The 20,851-nt window shown below is 38.5% G+C and overlaps 1 protein-coding gene across 1 annotated transcript; it reads right to left on the minus strand.

The window, feature by feature from the left end:
• Positions 1 to 1,425: 1,425 nt before the first annotated feature.
• On the minus strand, positions 1,426 to 15,403 carry LOC139958743 (dehydrogenase/reductase SDR family member 4-like). Its single transcript, XM_071956052.1, has 10 exons — positions 15,192 to 15,403; positions 14,559 to 14,615; positions 11,473 to 11,650; positions 10,766 to 10,843; positions 6,992 to 7,015; positions 6,469 to 6,539; positions 5,931 to 5,997; positions 4,236 to 4,370; positions 2,965 to 3,035; positions 1,426 to 2,219 (listed from the first exon to the last, which is right to left on the minus strand). Exons 2-10 carry the CDS (start codon positions 14,612 to 14,614, stop codon positions 2,099 to 2,101), a joined length of 801 nt encoding a protein of 266 aa, XP_071812153.1. The 5' UTR covers position 14,615; positions 15,192 to 15,403; the 3' UTR covers positions 1,426 to 2,098.
• Positions 15,404 to 20,851: the final 5,448 nt, after the last annotated feature.

A 20,851-nucleotide genomic window follows, 5' to 3' on the forward strand; every position in this document is an offset into this window, starting at 1 on the left:
ATGGAGTGCCCACTCAACAAGGGAGCGCTCAACCCCCCCCCCCCCCCCATGGACCGAAAACATGACGTCATGCTGTTTCACTAGTTTTTGCATAAATCGGAGCAAGTGTCCGATCTTCCCTTGGAATCTTTGTTAATACAGGGTTAGTGAAATTATATTAATTAACAGTTAAATTTTCGCCGAATAATCATTGTGTTATATTATTCCCCGATATATGGAAATTTTCTATTTCTTCTATCCGGCGACCCTTATTACACGGTTTGCTGTGTGATTCAGTGGTAATCAGTGTTACCAGAGTTAGCGTTTTTACACTAGATCTAGCGTTTTTAGTCATTTCTGGGTTTCTAGCGCACGTTTGTTCTAATTTTGGTAATTCTACCGTTTTTTGCCTAAAACTAGTTAAATTTACCAAAAATAGACCATTTTTCAGATTTTTTAGACAAAATTCTTACTTGGAGACCCATCCAAATTTATTTTGAGTATTTTTGCCCAATCTTCGGAATTGCCTACCAAAAATTTCCATATTTTTTTCAAATTATCTGGGTCAGACTATCACTCAAATCAACTATTCACAATCTATTTTGTGATCGGTGACCATTCATCCTACGAATCTGTGCTAAATTGACTCGAAACAACACGAAAGTTAGGGAAACTACCATTTAGCGTTTTCTAGGGTTTTATTTTCGCAAATCTAGCGTTTTTTCGTCAACTGTCGCTGGTAACGCTGGTGGTAATCGACTCTCTCCTGCATTATTATAGGATTAGTTTACTTTGGGTTTATGTAAATTTAAACAGTTTCCTACCCAACAATGCTAACTATATCAACTTTTCGTACTGAGGGTTTGAATATACAACAATTAATGTCATTTGTCAGTGAAGAATTTCCTCAAACCCACGAATGCGATTGTCTTGCGGCAAACGGTTGTAGATTTAGACGTTACTAACGTAGCCTAGCATATCAATACTATACGTAGCTATAGACCTAATGTTAAGACAAGTAGTAGTGTAGTACCAGGAAGGTGGTCATGACATAGTGGTGCATAAAACCTGCTTGAAATGAGTAGCTTGTTGTAAATTATGTTAAACACGAAATGAAAATAATTAGGAATAGCCACGAGTGCTTGACTGTGTAAAGATCGTTCTGTGATGAGAAATTTGGGTAAAACATGTTGTCCGTAGAAACATGATCCTACACCCCCCCCCCTTCCTTTCTCGCAGATGGAATGTCTTCATATGAATGAGTATCGCGCAGAATCAGTGCTGTATATATTGTTTTGGCTCCACACCTCAGTCTTTTGTATATTGTTCTTGTTGTTAGTCCACGTGCACCCCCTGATAAGCCAAATTTATCAAAGAGAAAGGATGTAAACAAGTCACTAATCCTGTATATTCCCTACCATTCAAGAAAACACAAAGTTTTGTGGATATTATATCAACTTAAATAGGTAATTGGATTACATCATCAGTTTTAATTTACATAAACAGACACTGTAGACTAAACAGATACGATCCACGTACTATCTTAGCTCAAATGTCTATGACCCTGAACTAAGATCGTATCACGATACATCTCAATTTATATATTACAAGAAGATAACAGACTCTCTCAAATACAGTAAACAGAATCGTGATAAACTGATAACAAAGTATCATCCTATCAAAATACAAACATAAAGAAACTGGCGTTTTGCTTGATCACATATTAAGGGAAGCTCTGTTAGTTCACATATAATTCCAGACAAACTCTCACGTGACACCTTCAGGGGGAGATAGAAGTGGCGCATTAAGCTATGATTAAATTGTAATTTAAATTTCGAGTATTCGTCAATGTTGCTATAATATTTCGTCCGGTTTTCAAGAATACAAAAAACAAATGTGCCTTTAACTGCATAGAGGCACTCATCGATAATATGAGTCACTATTAGCCCTCGACAGAATTATAAATCACTGCAAAACAAGTCAGTTGAGGCAGTAAGTCCTTCCCTTTTATTGAGGTTTATGTTGTGGCACTTGTGGCAGTAAAGTAGGCTGAGATGACTCTCTCTGAGATGGACGATATTGTGGCAGGGGGCAAACTTCATTTTTTCCCCGAGAAATACTAAAGACTTCTGTTGAGATGATATCCTCCACTTGGAATGATACAGTTACCGCAGACGTATGAGGAATCATCAGAGAGGAGAAATGCAACTACAGATGCGATCTCATTAGGATGTCCTAACCTGTATGAAGGGGAATAAAAACAAAATAAGTATACAAGATAGGCATCGGAACAAACGATGCCAAAATACGAGGGCTAGTTTAAAACATGACAAAATCTGATGACGTGGTCAATTTGAGGCGAAGACAGAAATAAATACCTACCTTGCCCTATATGAATAATTTATAACGGTAAATAATAAGACATGCAGCATTATCACAACAGAAAACTCCAATTACAATGTTTGTTTTAGTATCTTACCTATTTCCAGTTAAAACTGAATTGATCTTACATTGTATTGGAAATTATTAATTTCTTATGCGAGTTTCTCATCAGTTTACAATAGAAATCATTGTCAGTGAATATTTAGTTAGTATAAATAGTTAATGTAAATCAGTTGTCTTCATCTAAGAATTGTATCGAAAATGAAAAGAAACAAAGACCGACGGAGTTAATAAATAAATTAAACTCTAAACTAAGTCATTATCATCGATATCATGCACAAAGACGTATTTTCATATTAAATTCGCATTTTAATATTCGGTTGACAATTTCATAAGAAAAGTAGGCCTACAAAATATACAGTCTGATTTCCTCATGAAGGTTACATACAATCAGAATTTCACAACGGTGAGTTGCATATCTGTAACGAGATACCCACGCACTCTCCCTTCCACAAGCCAATCTAACCATACAGGTAATTGTATTGGTACATTGTAATTCGTGATCCCTTTCTATCATTAATCTTTGTTTTGATTTACGCTCACCGAGAAGAGGGTTCGCCTCTTTTAATACCAGCAACATTCCAGTAGGTACTAAAGTTTGAGTCTTCTGTTCCCTAAAAGTAAATTTGAATAGAATGTAAAATATTTGACGACATGTCTGGCAGCAGATAAACAATAAATTGTCAGCCCAACCTCAAATGGATATTGTCTGATCAGGTAAACAACTACGTCGGTAGAAAAAAAAATCCAGAGGGGAGAGGCAAGCAAATTCTACTATCACCGGTTAGCCGTCTGAAGAATTAACCGGTTAAGGGCCTCATTATGCATTGTATTTTAAATATATATTCGAACTTATACCAGTTTCTAACGCCACCGTCGTGTTAGTTAGGATTGTGTAGTAAACTATAACACAAGCATGACAATGTATTTTTTTTTGCCAACATTTTTTACCCATATTCGCAAAGATCGATTGAATGAAAAATTTCAACCAAAAATTGGTTTCTCATCAAAATATGAACGCAAACACAAAATGTAGTGATTAACTCTTGAAAGTTCCTCACCGTAATAATGAAAGCAGACGTACACTGTTAGTCTATATGTCTGTGTAACACATCCATAACATATGTACCTATCTAATACTGCGCTTTTTACCATTGTACTACAGCAGACGTTGGTGAATAACGATTTTAATTAGTAAACTTAGTACATCTTTCTATTCGAGGAAGACACATTACAGCAATTGCTTATTATTACTGAAGTCAGTCTAATATATGTTAAACAGGAATTATGGGTACCGTAGGGGCATATATCAGTTACTGATATTGGTACTGCAGTGGTTAAAGACTACCAAACTTTGTATACATATATGCAACCGGCACCAACTGATATACTATTTATTCGCGTCACGTATACTTATGTGCAAACGCGCGTATAAGCCATACAGAGGCATAATTGCCTTTGCATGAAGTAGATATAGTATGATTTTATTTGATGTGCACGTTTATTTTAAACAATGCTTGAAGGATCAATTCTGCAGCTATACAATTCAGATGTTAGTAATGATATATGTCCTCGTCATGGAATCCTTCTGACTCCTATATAGACATATTCGAGTAATGATAGGCCTACGGAAAAGAAGAATAAATTGATGTTAATATTGTACCCACGGCCAGAAGGGGAAGGGGGAAGAGGGAGGTGCCAGCCCTCCATTACGTCTTCATTTAAATAATAATAAATGATAATAATACCCCCCCCCCACCATAGCCAAGAACTAATAACCCCTTCCTATTAATAATAAGAAATGATAATAATACCCCTGCCAAGAAGTTTGTGTCAACTGCACCGGGCGCCACGCAATTTACTCGTACGTTTCTGTCGAAACAGTCCCGTGCCACATGCTGCACCATAGATATAAGAGCCATCTTGCTTATTGTGTATAACAGAAGATTCTAAAACAAGATGATAATGTTGACATTATTAAAATTCAAATAAAACAAAACTGTTAGCAAACTGCTTATCTACAAAAGAGCCTGCATGTGTAAGAGAATGTGTAAAAGTAATAGGGCCCTCTTACTTTTACACATTATTAAAATTAGGAAGGAAATCAAAGAGAGACAGAACTGCATGCCTATACATCTATACTACAATATCATGTGAAGGTTAATATACAATATTCCAGGGCCTGGCTGCATGCCTATACATCTACGCTACAATATCATTTGAAGGCTAATATACAATATACCAGTGCGGGGCCTGTCTGCATGCCTATACATCTATACTACAATATCATGTGAAGGTTAATATACAATATTCCAGGGCCTGGCTGCATGCCTATACATCTACGCTACAATATCATTTGAAGGCTAATATACAATATACCAGTGCGGGGCCTGTCTGCATGCCTATACATCTATACTACAATATCATGTGAAGGTTAATATACAATATTCCAGGGCCTGGCTGCATGCCTATACATCTACGCTACAATATCATTTGAAGGCTAATATACAATATACCAGTGCGGGGCCTGTCTGCATGCCTATACATCTATACTACAATATCATGTGAAGGTTAATATACAATATTCCAGGGCCTGGCTGCATGCCTATACATCTACGCTACAATATCATTTGAAGGCTAATATACAATATACCAGTGCGGGGCCTGTCTGCATGCCTATACATCTATACTACAATATCATGTGAAGGTTAATATACAATATTCCAGGGCCTGGCTGCATGCCTATACATCTACGCTACAATATCATTTGAAGGCTAATATACAATATACCAGTGCGGGGCCTGTCTGCATGCCTATACATCTATACTACAATATCATGTGAAGGCTAATATACAATATTCCAGGGCCTGGCTGCATGCCTATACATCTACGCTACAATATCATTTGAAGGCTAATATACAATATACCAGTGCGGGGCCTGTCTGCATGCCTATACATCTATACTACAATATCATGTGAAGGCTAATATACAATATTACAGGGCCTGTCTGCCTACTAGCATGGTTTTCTTCAAAGGCGAACTGAAACGAAAACAGACTAATGGATCATTAAGACTATAGCCAGATGGACAGAGAACAGTCAAATCCTCTAACCTCTTATATATAGATAGGCTAAGGAACAACATGTTTTAAAGATATTTATTCAACTTGCTCTTAACAGACTGTTTACAATAGGTTATGCTACTATATACTTGCACATTAAAAATTTCACAGTCACGTGGTCATGAATGTGTTTCTATAGAAGAAAAGAAACACTGATATATAAAAAGAGTGAAACAAATTTCCTCATTTTATTGTTTAGTAATGTTATAGTTGATGAATTTAGAAACGATTCCATGGCATAAATTTGGTTTACTATTATACACATGCTGGAGGGGCGAGAGTTAGGATGTTGGTAAAAATTATACAATCTATATCAACCAACCAATGTAAACTATTTTTATTTTACACCCATCTCATAACCTGACAGATTTATCCTGGTATACTTACACTTGCTCCAAATGACTGCACAGCACCGTACGCACTTGCGGTAGAATTCGTAACAATCGTGCCACCCCTGTTGCAAACAGAAAACGCAGGAAGAAATATCATTAAAAGAGGTTTAAGGTAAACAATAACATATGGATAATAACATAAACCTTTTACAGAGACTATTAACAGCTGCTTATAATTCCATATTCGGTGAGAAATGTATAGTTACGTAACATACGCATAGTAGAATGGCTGATATCCTATAGCATCCCGATACATGAAGCTGCCTTTTCGTGGTCCGGTACATCCCGGACCACGAATCAAGATAGTCACTAAGAGGAATGATTCTAATGTAGGCCTATTTTAACATTTACTTAATTCCATATTCACTCGCCGAACAGATATCACGTATTTTACAACCGTTTACACTTACATACTTCACGGGAATGCAGAACGTTCCACAAATGCAAATGCGTTATCACTACATGGTTACACTGATGTTAATATGTCTACTTAATGTTTGCAATAAACATATATATATATATTATTTACTTACCCACGCTTTTCCATTATTGGCACGATTTCTTGTATGAAATTGAAGTTGGCTTTTAGATTTGTATCAAAACACTGTCGAAATAATTAAGGAAAGCAATTGACATGAGAAATTAGTATATAGCCTTTCTGAATGATTTATAAATCAAAATCGTACGTATATATTAGTCCGCCTTTACTTGTTTTCTTCTTCTTATATATATATATATATATATATATATATATATATATATATATATATATATATATATACATATATAGCGTCAATTTGATCGCTTTTCGTTACCGTTTGAACAGCAAACTCCCGATCAGTGTTATATCTGAGGTTGTAAAGATGTCCAAAATCAACAATGTGGACTCAATGGTGACTCTCCTTTGGGCCCATTGCCATTGCTGCACCGTCGGCCAGTTGCACTTTGCTATACATCCATTGCATGTCCCCTTGATTAAATAACGAGAATCTTCATGTCCACTTAAATGGCACGATAAATTACACAAAAGTACAAAATAAAACGTCAAGAACTTACGCGATCAAATTGTTCTTCGGTTACCTGGAAAATAATTTGATAGAAATAATTAGTTTCGGTCTAATTGCATAGTATAGACTGATACGTGCTGAACTGCTTTCATTCTTCTTGCAAGAAGTCACATTAATTATGTACGGTTTGAAAAGATTTGAAACCATCAAAATAAATTTGTACTTGGTCGAAAATCTATTACATTTCACTGGCCGAGAACGACACGTTTCAATTCAAAGCATGGTTACCCTGAAGAAAATGTGTCGCCAGACAGCATCAGAGAAGAAATCATCAATACTAATTACTTAGCAGTTTAGACAGACTTTCAGCATTGGCATGCTATAACGATGTTTAATATCTTCAGCTTTAAAATATGCTAAATCCATGGCATGCGGGGTTAAGTTAGTGAAAATTACGGCCCCTCTGCAGTAAAGCTTAGCACAAAACTTAATGTTACTTTAATCATTTATTTGATAACTCTTAATAACTCAACCAAAAGATATTGTTTTAGTTTCATTTATACCACATAGCCCCTTGGATGACATGCAACACTATATGTCTCTGACAAATGATATGTGATGAATTGTACATATTTGATTAAGGGGCAATTCAAGTTTTATGTTATCATGTAGAGGTTTACGTTTCATCTAAGGAATTGACATAGGCTAATGGTATATGTTTATTAGAGTATGTAGTCCAGCGAGTTAAAATGATGAGCCTCGAATGTTAATTGAAAGGGTCATGTTTCAAAACTTGAGAGTGGTATATAGAGATACAACCTGGTCAAATGTTTAACCATCTGCATAATATCAGGGAGCTGGAATCAACATTAAGTTTATGCCTAAAATAATTCTTTGAGAGTTTTTAGGTAATAAATGGCGCGATACGTTTAATACACTAATGTATTCTAAAGCTAATTCATATCTCACTTTAGGGATTACCTATTTAGCAGCAATGGCGAATTGTCCTCATGTTTGGTACCAGTGATAAACTGAGATACATAATAGTAATTGTTGTCTGGGAATCGCTAATTACGGACAATTATTTCGTTTACCTACGATAAAGCCACAATATATTATGTACATGCATAGCAAGGCGCCTAATGTTCCATTATACGATATATATATATTGATAACAATTCATGAAGTGCATAACTTCAGACTAAGACTGGTGATAAAACAAATAAGGTCAGGACAGGAAGTAAGCTACATGAGTTTTGTATACAGTATACGTGAGGTTGTACTCTGCTGTTTGGGGCACTTATTGGATTTGATTCCATTTGGACTGTTTATTTCATTCTCATTTTGCATCAAGCAGAGTGGAAATGGTGTGAAGAATTGGTGGGAAAGTCGCACGAGGTCAAAAAATAAATCTCTGGCTGCATTATAAATCTTGTTCGGAATTGTATTACTGATGTTTTTGCAGAAGTGTGCACTTTTAAAAGATCCACTAACATAGTTTGTAATCAAATCAAATTGAGCTCAACACAGCAATGAAACCAACTGCAAACTTGTTAACCGAACTTTGTACCTAAAAAGAGTATTTTAAGAATCCTGATATATATATAAGCCAAGATTAAAAGTGATCTTATAGAGCACTTTACTGATACCGCCACTCGTACCAAGGCAAGACTCATTGTGCTTAAAATACCTTATCGTTATCAAATATAAATATAAGTGTTGCTATTTTTAAAAGTAAACATACTCAGTTGGGGTTTGATAAGGATATCGCATTAACTGCATGTTGTGCATATGTGACCACGTGCATAGCTATATCAATCTATATATGTGACCACGTGTATAGCTAGGAAGCAGGACACTTCGCCCAACAACCATTTCGCCCAACTGCCATTTCGCCCAACCTTACCATTTCGCCCAACCAGCCTGGTCATTTCGCCCAACCAGCCTGGTCATTTCGCCCAACCAGCCTGGTCATTTCGCCCAACCAGCCTGGTCATTTCGCCCAACCAGCCTGGTCATTTCGCCCAACCTTGATTAAATATGATACTTGAAAAGTAAACGTTCGGGAATTGTTAAAGTTACAGGATACGAACCGAATATTAAGGAAACTTGAGGACCGATCAGTGTGTTGGGGGTTAGGTTTGATAGTAAACGTTCGAATATTAAGGAATATTAAGGAAACTTGAAGTCCTTTTCTTTGTATAACTTTAGTAAGGAAACGTTACAGAATACGAACCGAATATTAAGGAATCTTGAGGATGGATCAGTGTTTTAGGGGTTAGGTTTGATAGGTTTGATAGTAAACGGTCGGGAATTGTTAACGTTACGGGATACGAACCGAGTATTAAGGAAACTTGAAGTCGTGGTTAAATTGATTAGGCGTACATATGTGATTACATATGTGGTTACATTGATAAATATTACGGACGGGTTTTATATATATATTGTTTTTCACTTAACGTTCCGGAATTGTTAGTCAGTAGGATGGACCAGTATTTTAGGGGTTAGGTTTGATAGGTTTTTATGAAGACCGATTCCCCTGTGTTTGTATAACATTAGATTAACACTATGTAGTGTAATCCTCCCATTATACCCGAAATAACTGCTCAGACTCCGATCGATATCGAGCGGACCTCACTTTATTTACCTATTACGAAGTAACCTTACCCAAAATAAATCAAATTGAACTGGTGGAATAGAAAAAGTAATATTATTCTGACTGAATATTAGTAAAAATAAGGTTGGGCGAAATGACCAACACGGTTGGGCGAAATGACCAACACGGTTGGGCGAAATGACCAACACGGTTGGGCGAACTGACCATGCTGGTTGGGCGAAATGACCAACGCGGTTGGGCGAAATGACCAGGCTGGTTGGGCGAAATGGCAGTTGGGCGAAATGGTTGTTGGGCGAAGTGACTCGCAAGCTATAGCTATATCAATGCGTATAGGCTATGCTACCACGTGTCAGTGCGTGGCAGGGTAGGTGAAACAATAATGTCGGTTGCTGATTTACAGAAAGGGCGAAGTTGCTCTGAGGGACTAGACTTGTTATGATTACTATCTAAGAGGCGCGCCACCATCATTCGTGGCGTACAACGTAGCAAGAACGTAGCAAGAAAATAAATGCCTCACAGCTTGCCGGAAATAGCACTTCCCATGCCATGCCTTGTTAGTTGTTTTGAAACATTTCCCCCGACTGCCAGACACCCTTTGCGCATGGCCCTGGTTTAGCTGATGTACGTTACTGAACTAACACACACCCACACCAACACCAACACCCACACAAAATACTAGGCGAGACCCAGCTTTGCAAATTTACATCATTCTTTGGTGTTCACTATTCTGATAAAAATCATTGCGAAAAATGACTTGCACAATGCAAGGAGGGCTTACTTCCCGTTGCTGTGGTAAAATATCATGACACTTTAAGAGCGTGCGCTATAATTAGTACTATTATCATGTATGTTGAAGCTATTCGGAGATCCTGTGAGGAGTGTACACTACACACCTTCCTTTGCAACCTCAGACATACAAACTTTAAAATAGATATTTGCACAACCTTGCGTGTGTAGCTCTGGCATGCACCATTTCACTTCGAACAAATTCATTTTGGCCTGGGGAGGACCCCGAGACCCGTTTCTTTTGAGTCAGCTTCAACGACGCAAGGGGCACAACCCCTTCTTTAAAAACTCCTTGATCCGGCTCTTCGAGCAAAACACGTCTTTGATAACGAAGAATACGGAAATGCCAATGAAAACGATTCTTTTAGTGAGAAAACTGTCACTGAAACTGATAAATATGAAACGTGACACAAATAATACCGTTATTAAATTGCCATTGTGTGGATTAACTCCAGCGCTCATGAAGACACAGTCGAGTCCGCCATACTTTTCTAAAGTCTGTAATGAATAGAGAACAAGGTTAATATTATTATTTTCATGCAAATTGGAAATTTAACAGATGTTTAGGGGGGATCAACCTCTGTCTTAAGTAACTGTGCAGGAATAATTTAAATGATTGGCTTTGAATCTTTCTTTGTGTTGGTGACTGAGAATCACTCTATTTCGTTATTATGATCGTATTCCCTTTTCTGATGAATTTAGCTTTACTAATGTGAGTTCAGTCGTAACTAAATGTCCTAGTTTAACATGAGCATGGTTAGTGCATTAAGTGTATGTACAGTGCCATGGTACGAGATGATGAAATTAGCTTTACTAATGTGAGTTCATTCATAACTAAATGTCCTAGATTAACATGAACATACATGGTTAGTGTATTAAGTGTCTGTACAGGTGGTACGAGATCCAGATCGCGTCAGGGAAAATTATGTCACCATAAAGTCTTCATAAATTCATGTTACATTCGTGAGCGTGAGAAAAAAAGTTATACTTCATCCCATATTTGACCAGGCCCCTTGCCCTGGGTTTTAGCCCCACCCGATGCCCCTTTTCGTCGGGCATATGTGTCTGTTTTGGGAAATCAAAACACAAATATAAGACGCAACAGTGCTCGATATGACTGTACTCACATACTCCACCAATTTTTTTCGGTCCTCCTTGACTCTTTGATTTCCGACCAGTCCTGACACTTGAAGTCCTTCTTTGTTCAGAGTCTCAATAGCTTCGTCTACATTTTCTTGTTTTCGACTACTTAGCACTACTTTACATCCTTCCTGGGCTAACCTTCTGGCCGTGGCAAAACCAATGCTAATTAAGGATGCAGGAATAATACACGTAATAAGTAGAATACATAAATGACAACGCGATATTTAGAATATTGATCAAATAAACCGTAGTTTATGATAAAATAGTGACAATCATTCATGACTGTGTAGTCGAGTCCAGCAGGTCCGAGTCCAGTCAGTCCGAGACAAGCCCTAGTCCAGGCTATGAACTCTCGAATTTACACCTTAATTCTCTCCCTTTACCCCATCCAGTCATTCCACCTGCACGGTGCAGGCTGCAAAGGTCTCCTATATGGAAACTTTCCGGTGTCATAAACAAGTTAGTATATCTTAAAGGGTGGGATGCAATTCAAAACAAAATCATGAGAATTTGCATTCCCACGTCGAGATTTTTTAATGCTTGTCATTCATGAAAAACACAAATTCACATGATCGATTTTCCATATGATCGAGGTTCAATAGACACAGTGTTTGACAAGTGCAACATTTTACGCATCATTATTTGCCTTACCCTAACCCTACCCTAACCCTACCCTTACCTTACCCTAACCCTACCCTACCCTAACCTTACCTTAACCCTACCCTAACCCTTATAATAATTTGTGCTGCCTTGTACATACAGTTTGCTATTCCAGCGCTTTTAATGAAAGTGAAGTGAAGAAAGTGAAACCGATATATCCACTGAATTCTAAATGAAACCCCAAACCTTTAACTTCTTACTCTGGGCAGAATTCAGACTCAACACTGTATGGACTAAGAATCATAGATATGTGAAAGCATCAACAGATGGCTTACACTCTTGCCTCACATTCTTGAAGAGTGTCTCCTTGTACAAATATATCATTAATGTAGCATAAGCTGTGAAGACTCGCGCTAAAAGAAACGTCTAATGCCGGTAATCTGACCTAGTTTCGAATGAGGTGTAACAGAAGTGTTAGATACCACCATCGATCCAGAAAATACACACACAGCTTGCTACCATGGGTAATTATAGACACTATAGTGTACAGTCAGTACATACAGCTGCGGTCAATACCCACAGCACAGTGAACGAAGCAGCGATGGACATATCAGGTCCAGCTAAAGATAACAGGGTATCACGTTTCATTACTGTCTGCATTTTGCAGCGACACGAACAAAACGTCACTTGCAAGCAACAGAAAGTTAACTTTTTCAGATGGCCGCTAGCGGTTTGGGCGAGTCTTCAATGCCTTTAAGCCCTAACATCCGTAGGGACATTAATACATGTCTTGTGAAGATTTGTAGGCATATGCTAAACTTTAGCATAGAGAGATAGAGGTGTTATCTGTGAGAAAATGTTACAATGATTCTAAATGGTTGAGATTTGCCACCGGACAAGACGCTGGGCAATCAGGAATTCGTTAAAATTTGTTGAAAGTATTAGATCAGTCCAAATCACGTTAATGTAGTGAATTTATACCACTATATAAAAATGCAATGTGTGTACGTCGACGCCACAGGTTTTACACCAGCAGCTTTGAGTCATAGATCTAATTACAGTAATACTTTGGATGACAACATGGTGTGTATTTGTGCCATAAGGATTTGATAATGCGGCGGCATTCCACACAAAATGTAAATATTTTCTGTTAGTCAATTGACAATGAACAGTAAGCCTAATTTAGATCAACTGATGCATATAAAACAATTAGGCTGCGTTAATTGTATTGCAAAATTGTTGATTGTATTGTATAACCCGTCCATCTTAAAGTGACGGTACTGAAGAAATTTATAGAATTACTTTATTGACAAGTGCAGTGTATTGTAGTACTTACAGCACAATTTGTTATTCGAAGTAGTATCGGAAACAAATTCTATTTTGGAGGTCTTTGACCGTTTCCAAAGTTTCTCTATCAGAGGTTACCTATAATCATGATGAATTAAAGCATGAATGTCGACCCGCGATACCTTTGTTCTGAGTGAACAAACTATTTGTTGGTAAACACACCTCACCTGACGTTTGTAGACATTACCCCAAGTCCCCCCTCCCCCTCCCCTCCCCCATTAGTCTATGGCCTGCAGCCTCCTCATAAACATATAAGAACTACGGTAGCCTATATCTCTGTAGCCTCTAGAACGAGAAGTTACATGAGTGACTTTTGTACTTATCATGGCAGGTTCGGAGATGTCTAATACACGTTTTGGCAATATCGTCTCCAAACATATGTAGTAACTGTTATAGGTACATTCTGTCTTATCTCTTTTCGTACAAACAAATGTATTAACTGCTCAGACATATTGCCCATTAAAACAAATCAATTTTCAAGTAGAACGTTAGCTGAGCTTTTGCAGCGTCGCTGCTCTTGTTTGTTCTACACCTTGATGCGTTCAATAAATCATGTGTAGTATCTGTTCTTTGCATACTTTACTGTTCTTGGCATTTACGTTCAGTAGCGGATTTGAAGTTCGAGGCATGTAAATTACATTTTAGGTTTTTGAGAGAATGACTATGAAGATTGAAATGTTCGGGAACGGGGAATCCTGCAAAACTATCACGAATAGATTTTTTTTTTTTGATTATTAAAACGTAAGCGGCATCGGGAGCCTGTTTCACCTACATAATTGCCCTATTTGCAAAGTACACAGTAGAAAAAGTAAATAACATTAATAGAATCACAAGGGTGAAAATTATTAAAGATCAGTAGCGGTTTTGAAGTTCGAAGCAATTAAAATACATTTTAGGTATTCCAAGACGATCAGTCTGTCGGAGAATCGTTTAAGGTATCCCCCATGCTAGCATTCTGTCAACCTCCCAACCTTAGATTTCTACACATTTCCTCCAGACGTCCTCACTCAGTTTCCAACTCACAATTTCCGTTGCATTATAACTATCAATATACAACTATATTGTTATAGTAATAAATATAGTTACATTAGTTATATGAGTTTTTTTTTTACCTTACACTTACCCCTGTGTAGCACCCGTTAGAAGAGCAACCCGGCCCACGAAACGATCTATCGGCATTCTTTGGGAAGAGGAAGAAATGATACTTATTAAAAAGTCAAACTACTCCAACATTTTAAACCACTTCTGAGGCTATATATATGAACTAACTAAGTCTTGAAAGTGTAAGAACCAACGTGTACTTAACCGGAAATTCAGGAGGCAAGGAACACGAAGCTGCAGCACAGTTAGATAGTTCTTGTTCGCCTTTGTAGCTATTTTTGATTGGGTTGATTAAAGAGGTGTGTGGGGGTGGGGGGGGGAGGTAGGAACAAAGTTCAGATTAGTTTGCTAGGGCATGGGCCTATTTTATAGACGGCTGTGTGCGAATCAAACATTTTCGGAGTTTAAACGTCAAATGCTGAATTGACTATGAATTAGGTCTATAGCTCTAAACGTAAGGTTGTTCTATAAATACATTTGAATTTTTGAAAATCCATCGAGTGAACATTTTCCCCCGACTGACAATGGATGTGGCGGATAGCCCCGACCCCCACCCTCCCACCCCCGTAACTACTGCATAGCCTAACATGAGTACACATTATACCCAACACACCATGACTTCTATTCGCCAGGCACTCACGATGACGTATCTTACCTTATTATGATTTTCGAAAACAGACCATGCAAAAGCTGATTATCAGAACTCCAAACAGATCGTTGATTCGTTACTAATCATACCCTTTGTAACTTCGTTAATTCGGTGACGAGTTTAAGAATACAAATGACTATAACACATGAACTGATAAACCGCCTGCTACTTAGTTCATGTTGTGAACAGTATGTCGTTATCGTCAACACAACCATCATAATCCAAAGTTCAGTATCATATTATTACTGCCACCACGATTGATTTAATATTCATCCTGAATGTTAAGCTGTGTGTACATTAAATCTATAGTCTGTCGATATACATTTTTCTAAGAAATCCGTTTTGTATAACTTTCTATGTGTAAAAAATCAAATAATCTTTACTTAAAAATGCTGGTATACTCGAAAGAGGCAAGAGTCGATGGCAATGCGTGCGTGGTAGTAAAACAGCCAATATTTGGCCCTTGTGAGTCAAAGATCGATGGGTGGGGTAAACAACCTCCCTTTAATTAAAAGTATAGTTACTGCCACAACCCCGGCATGAGATAATATCTAATTATAGACCTAATATACAGTCCAAATATGCCAACAAAGAATGCAACATATCATGTCTAAAATTGTTTTTTTTTTCTGGTGCATGAACACTTATACATGAGAGGCGGTTTCACGATCCGGGGCAACATGCTGGATCCGTTTTCTAGCTCTTTTCTTCAATGCGTCCATGCATGATCGCAGTGGCCTTGGCCATCCATGGACGGCCAAAAGGACAAAAACCCTCAGTCCTTGTGGGTACAAGCCAATAGGGAAGTCAATGTGGTTACAAGCCAATAGGGCCCCTGCTGGAGTCATGGGGAAGTCAATGTGGTTACAAGCCAATATGGGCCCCTGCTGGAGTCATGGGGAAGTCAATGTGGTTACAAGCCAATAGGGCCCCTGCTGGAGTCATGGGGAAGTCAATGTGGTTACAAGCCAATAAGGCCCCTGCTGGAGTCATGGGGAAGTCAATGTGGTTACAAGCCAATAAGGCCCCTGCTGGAGTCATGGTGAAGTCAATGTGGTTACAATCCAATAGGGCCCCTGCTGGAGTCATGGGGAAGTCAATGTGGTTACAAGCCAATAGGGCCTCTGCTGGAGTCATGGGGAAGTCAATGTGGTTACAATCCAATAGGGCCCCTGCTGGAGTCATGGGGAAGTCAATGTGGTTACAAGCCAATAGGGCTCCTGCTGGGGTAATTGGGAAGAGATTCCCGCTGAAGCTTTGCGGTTTTCATCATTCCAAAACGTATAAATCAACTTCTAATCAGCAGCCTAATTTTGGAAGTAGACGCACGTGCATTACAGTCAGTAGCTTCCTGGCTATTTATTTTTAGCATTGCAAATTTCATTTTGGGGATCATCAAACGGGCATGTTTTTTTGCATTATCATTTCATATCTGATCATCAGTCGAATAAGTACACCATTAATTACCACATGTTTACCACCACCACAAGAGAACCTTTACCATGAATATGGCATCATATTAGTTCAAGGTTCGGCATGCAGGGCATATCATGATACATCGTTAAACTGTATACATATCATAACGTTTCCAGGCAATGAATAAACCTGCACATATAACAGGCGCGTATCCAGGATTTTCTAACCCGGGGGGCGCGAATTACTATCTAAGCGGAGCGCCACCATCGGTTGGCGCGGAGCGTACAAGAAAATTTTTGGTTTTGATACCCCCCCAGATCACCGGAAATGGCACTTCTCGGGCTTGAAAATTACAAACCAGATGTACACTTTTGCCTGAGAACCAAGTATTTCCCAAAAGTTTTTTTTTCCATCCATAACCTTTTTGAAGATTGTCACCAGTCACACATCATGTTCGACCTGATTGCATGTCCTATGGATCATTGCTTTTGTAGGTGATTCCACGTCACGGCCCACAATATCCGAAAGTCCCACTTTTCAAGGTTTTAAGCCCATTATTTGTTGAGAATTTGAAAATTCCCATTTCTCGTGAATAAAATCACTTGAAAACATACCCATAATGTTGCACAAAATTCAATCTATGGATAACCAATATAGAAAAACCTCCTTGAACCCCTAACAGACAGGTCAAAATTGAACGAGTAGAGGAAAGTATGATGAATAATGTTGGTCAGGAAATTTTCGAAAATTCCGACACAGTTAATTTATTGGTGTAGAAATATTGCAAGCTCTTATAATGGCTATTGTAAAACTTGGTTGAAGGAAGAGAAAAATAGCAGATATTTCCGATATCAGGTACATCGAAACCGAAGACTTCACTCATAGGCGTAGGTCCCGTAGGAGGCGGGGGCTGCAGCCCCCCTCCCCCGCAACCAAATTTTTTCCAATTTTTTTCGGACACCTACTGAAAGAAAAATAAATAGCAATGAATAGCTTAAAAATGATCTCCGTGGTAATTAAAATAAAGTTGTAAGCTTGGCCGACATTACTACTGTAAAAGAGAGTTTTGACATAAATGGATCTGTATGCATTTTCTCCATCTATATAAGATATTTCGTTGTTTACTTTAGCATTTGGCGGTATACTGTGCAACTTTCACGGACCGTGCGGTACACGATGCCATGCAATATAATTACCGATGTTTGCTTATATGATAATGGCATCGATATGTTGAACGCGCGAAAAATTTTGGCTTTTTTTTCGGGCAAGTCATTACAGCCCCCAAATCCAATTGGGCTCCTACGCCTTTGACTACACACATAGACAGTTTTTGAGGCTGTTCATCGTGGAAAATGCATTTCAATGCTCACTGATATGATGTTATATCTGCTCTTTGCTTTACAAATTCGAACAGGCGTGTAGCGAGTAATTGCCTGTAGGCAAACTATCTAAGCGAAGCGCCACCATGAGTTGGCGCGAAGCGTATAAGAAAAATTTTGGCCGAAAATGCCTCCCAGATCGCTGGAAATGACACTTCCCAGGCCTTGTAAGTTGCATCTAAGCATTGTCTATTTTGAAATTACTAGCGATGTCATAAAGAAAATTTGCTCGGGGGGGGGGGGGCGGTCGCCCCCTTCCCGAAATGTTCCCCGACGACTCGGTCGAGTTCAAGACCAGCCACAGTTGGTTCCATATAGCACAATTCTACAATTGTTTAAGGCGTCCATACACACACACGCGTTTTGATAGACCATATATAGTATTTATATAGATACATTAGTGAGAGAGGAAAAATGGAAACGTCAAAAATGGAGTTGTCGATGTAAGGGGTAGGGTGAGGCACACACCCCTTCCGTAATCCTTGATCTGCCACTGGCTACCTGTGTATATAATAGGGATCAGCGCTTTAACTATGACTGTTCCTCTTTCTCTTCCCGAGGTCTTGGCTATCTTCTACTCCCTCCTTTCTCCTTTTTCCCTCTTTTTTTCTTTTTCTTTTCCCTTCCTTCCTCTCCTCCTTTTCTTTTTTTCCCCCTCCTTTTCCCTTTTTTCTTCTCTTTTTTCTCTCCTCTTTTCCTTACCCGGGGGGCGCGCGCCCCCAACGCCCCCCCCTGGATACGCACCTGTATAAATGTATCCAAACTATAGAACACACTAGAAAATACTCACTTATTTGCAGCTTCTGTGTTGGTTTCATGATTTGTAATTATCCGAGCCTTTATCCACCCAGTTTGGGACAATTGTTTTCTTTAATGTACTTTCACGCCCCTCTTCGAAGCACTTGAATTTACTTGTATATAGGCCTACAGTATGGATATCATGTTTGATCCGGTAAAGGTTATAGGAACTGTATGTTCTGCCAATGCGAGTGTTATGAAGCATGATATGAGATTAAAATATGTATTTATTGCAAACTTGTCGGAAATAACTGGCCCAAATAATGCAGTTCGTGAACAATACCAGCCAAAGTTTCTAAAAATTTCTACTGCGAAAGCATTGTGTATGTGATTCGTACTAATATGAAAGTGTTTGAACTATATATTAGAATAACTACATATTAGAATAACTACATACTAGGATAACTACGTATTAGAATAACTACATACTAGAAAAACTACATACTAGAAAAACTACATACTAGAAAAACTACATATTAGAATAATTACATATTAGAAACACTACATACTAGAAAAAATATAATTACATATTAGAATTATTACATATTAGAAAAACTACACACTAGAAAAACTACATATTAGAATAATTACATATTAGAATAATTACATACTAGAAAAACTACATATTAATACATACGTATTATAATCGAATGAAAACCCACGTATTATCTCGCTATTTAAGATTCGTATGTGGAAACAATTAGTAGAATGAGTTTAAGCCTCATAAATATTAAATTTTATGTAGTTGCAGGTTCTTTAAACTTTACCTTTCTCAAGAAGCTTCTTTGAAGGACAAATACCTCGGGTATTGTCTCTTACCTCTGAAAAACACAGAAATTGACCGTGAAGGAACTCGACTCCAAACCATGCAGAATACATCGAAACCTTTGACTAATAAGATGCATATGTTATGCGTCTTGTAAACATAACTTGTATCCCGACACGTGGAGTCGTAGACGGAAAACAACGAAACTGGATTGCTAGGCCTCGTGAGCGCGGCAGGGGCCGGTGGGGCGGGGTACGACGGATGTGTACACACACACATCCCACTTTAAAATTTTAAAATATTCCTCTGTACAGAATGTATTTTTATGTAGCGGGAGACGTTAATACTAACTGTGTCAAATTCAGAAACTAAATGAATATGGGTTCAAATGTAGCACCATTTGCATATAAGCAGGGGGCGGGGGAATATTACAAAAAGTAATGTAGTGTACAATACATGGTGGTAAGACATGTATTTAAAAGCGGTAAGAGCGAATCAGTCGAAAAATTATCAACATCGCTTCATCTTAACTTGCAAAATAAGCAGCATTTTGCTTCAATAAGCACCCTCCATTTTACCAACATTTCTCGGAGGTGGAGGGGACACTCCTCCCTTAGCCTACCTCCATTTTACCAACATTTCTCGGAGGTGGAGGGGACACTCCTCCCTTAGACTCCCTCTATTTTACCAACATTTCTCGAAGGTGGAGGGGACACTCCTCCCTTAGACTCCTCTATTTTACCAACATTTCTCGGAGGTGGAGGGGACACTCCTCCCTTAGACTCCCTCTATTTTACCAACATTTCTCGGAGGTGGAGGGGACACTCCTCCCTTAGACTCTCTCCATTTTACCAACATTTCTCGGAGGTGGAGGGGACACTCCTCCCTTAGACTCTCTCCATTTTACCAACATTTCTCGCAGGTGGAGGGGACACTCCTCCATTAGGCTCCTCCCATGGAAGACTTAGCATTTATTCCTTTCTCCCAGTGCATAAAATGTGGTTGTGACCCTGCATAAAAGCATCTTTAATAATAGACCGCTTTCCCAGGACGGTGTACATTAAACAGGTATACATCTTCAATAGGCCTAAACGTATACAACCTCATAGGATATCATGAGTCTGGGGTGCAAAATCAATTTGCCCTAAAAGGTAACTCTTTCTGAAGACACTGAAACATTAGAAACAGCCTAAGGGTTTCGGTTGTGAAATACATTTGTTACAGCGAAACGAAGCCCTCATATATTACAGTCCTTAACCCCACTCTGAGTCAATGGAACTCACCCCATGTGGTGAATCAGCCGGCTA

The sequence above is a fragment of the Apostichopus japonicus genome, chromosome 3 (assembly GCF_037975245.1).
Source record: "Apostichopus japonicus isolate 1M-3 chromosome 3, ASM3797524v1, whole genome shotgun sequence".
Classification (NCBI taxonomy): domain Eukaryota; kingdom Metazoa; phylum Echinodermata; class Holothuroidea; order Aspidochirotida; family Stichopodidae; genus Apostichopus; species Apostichopus japonicus.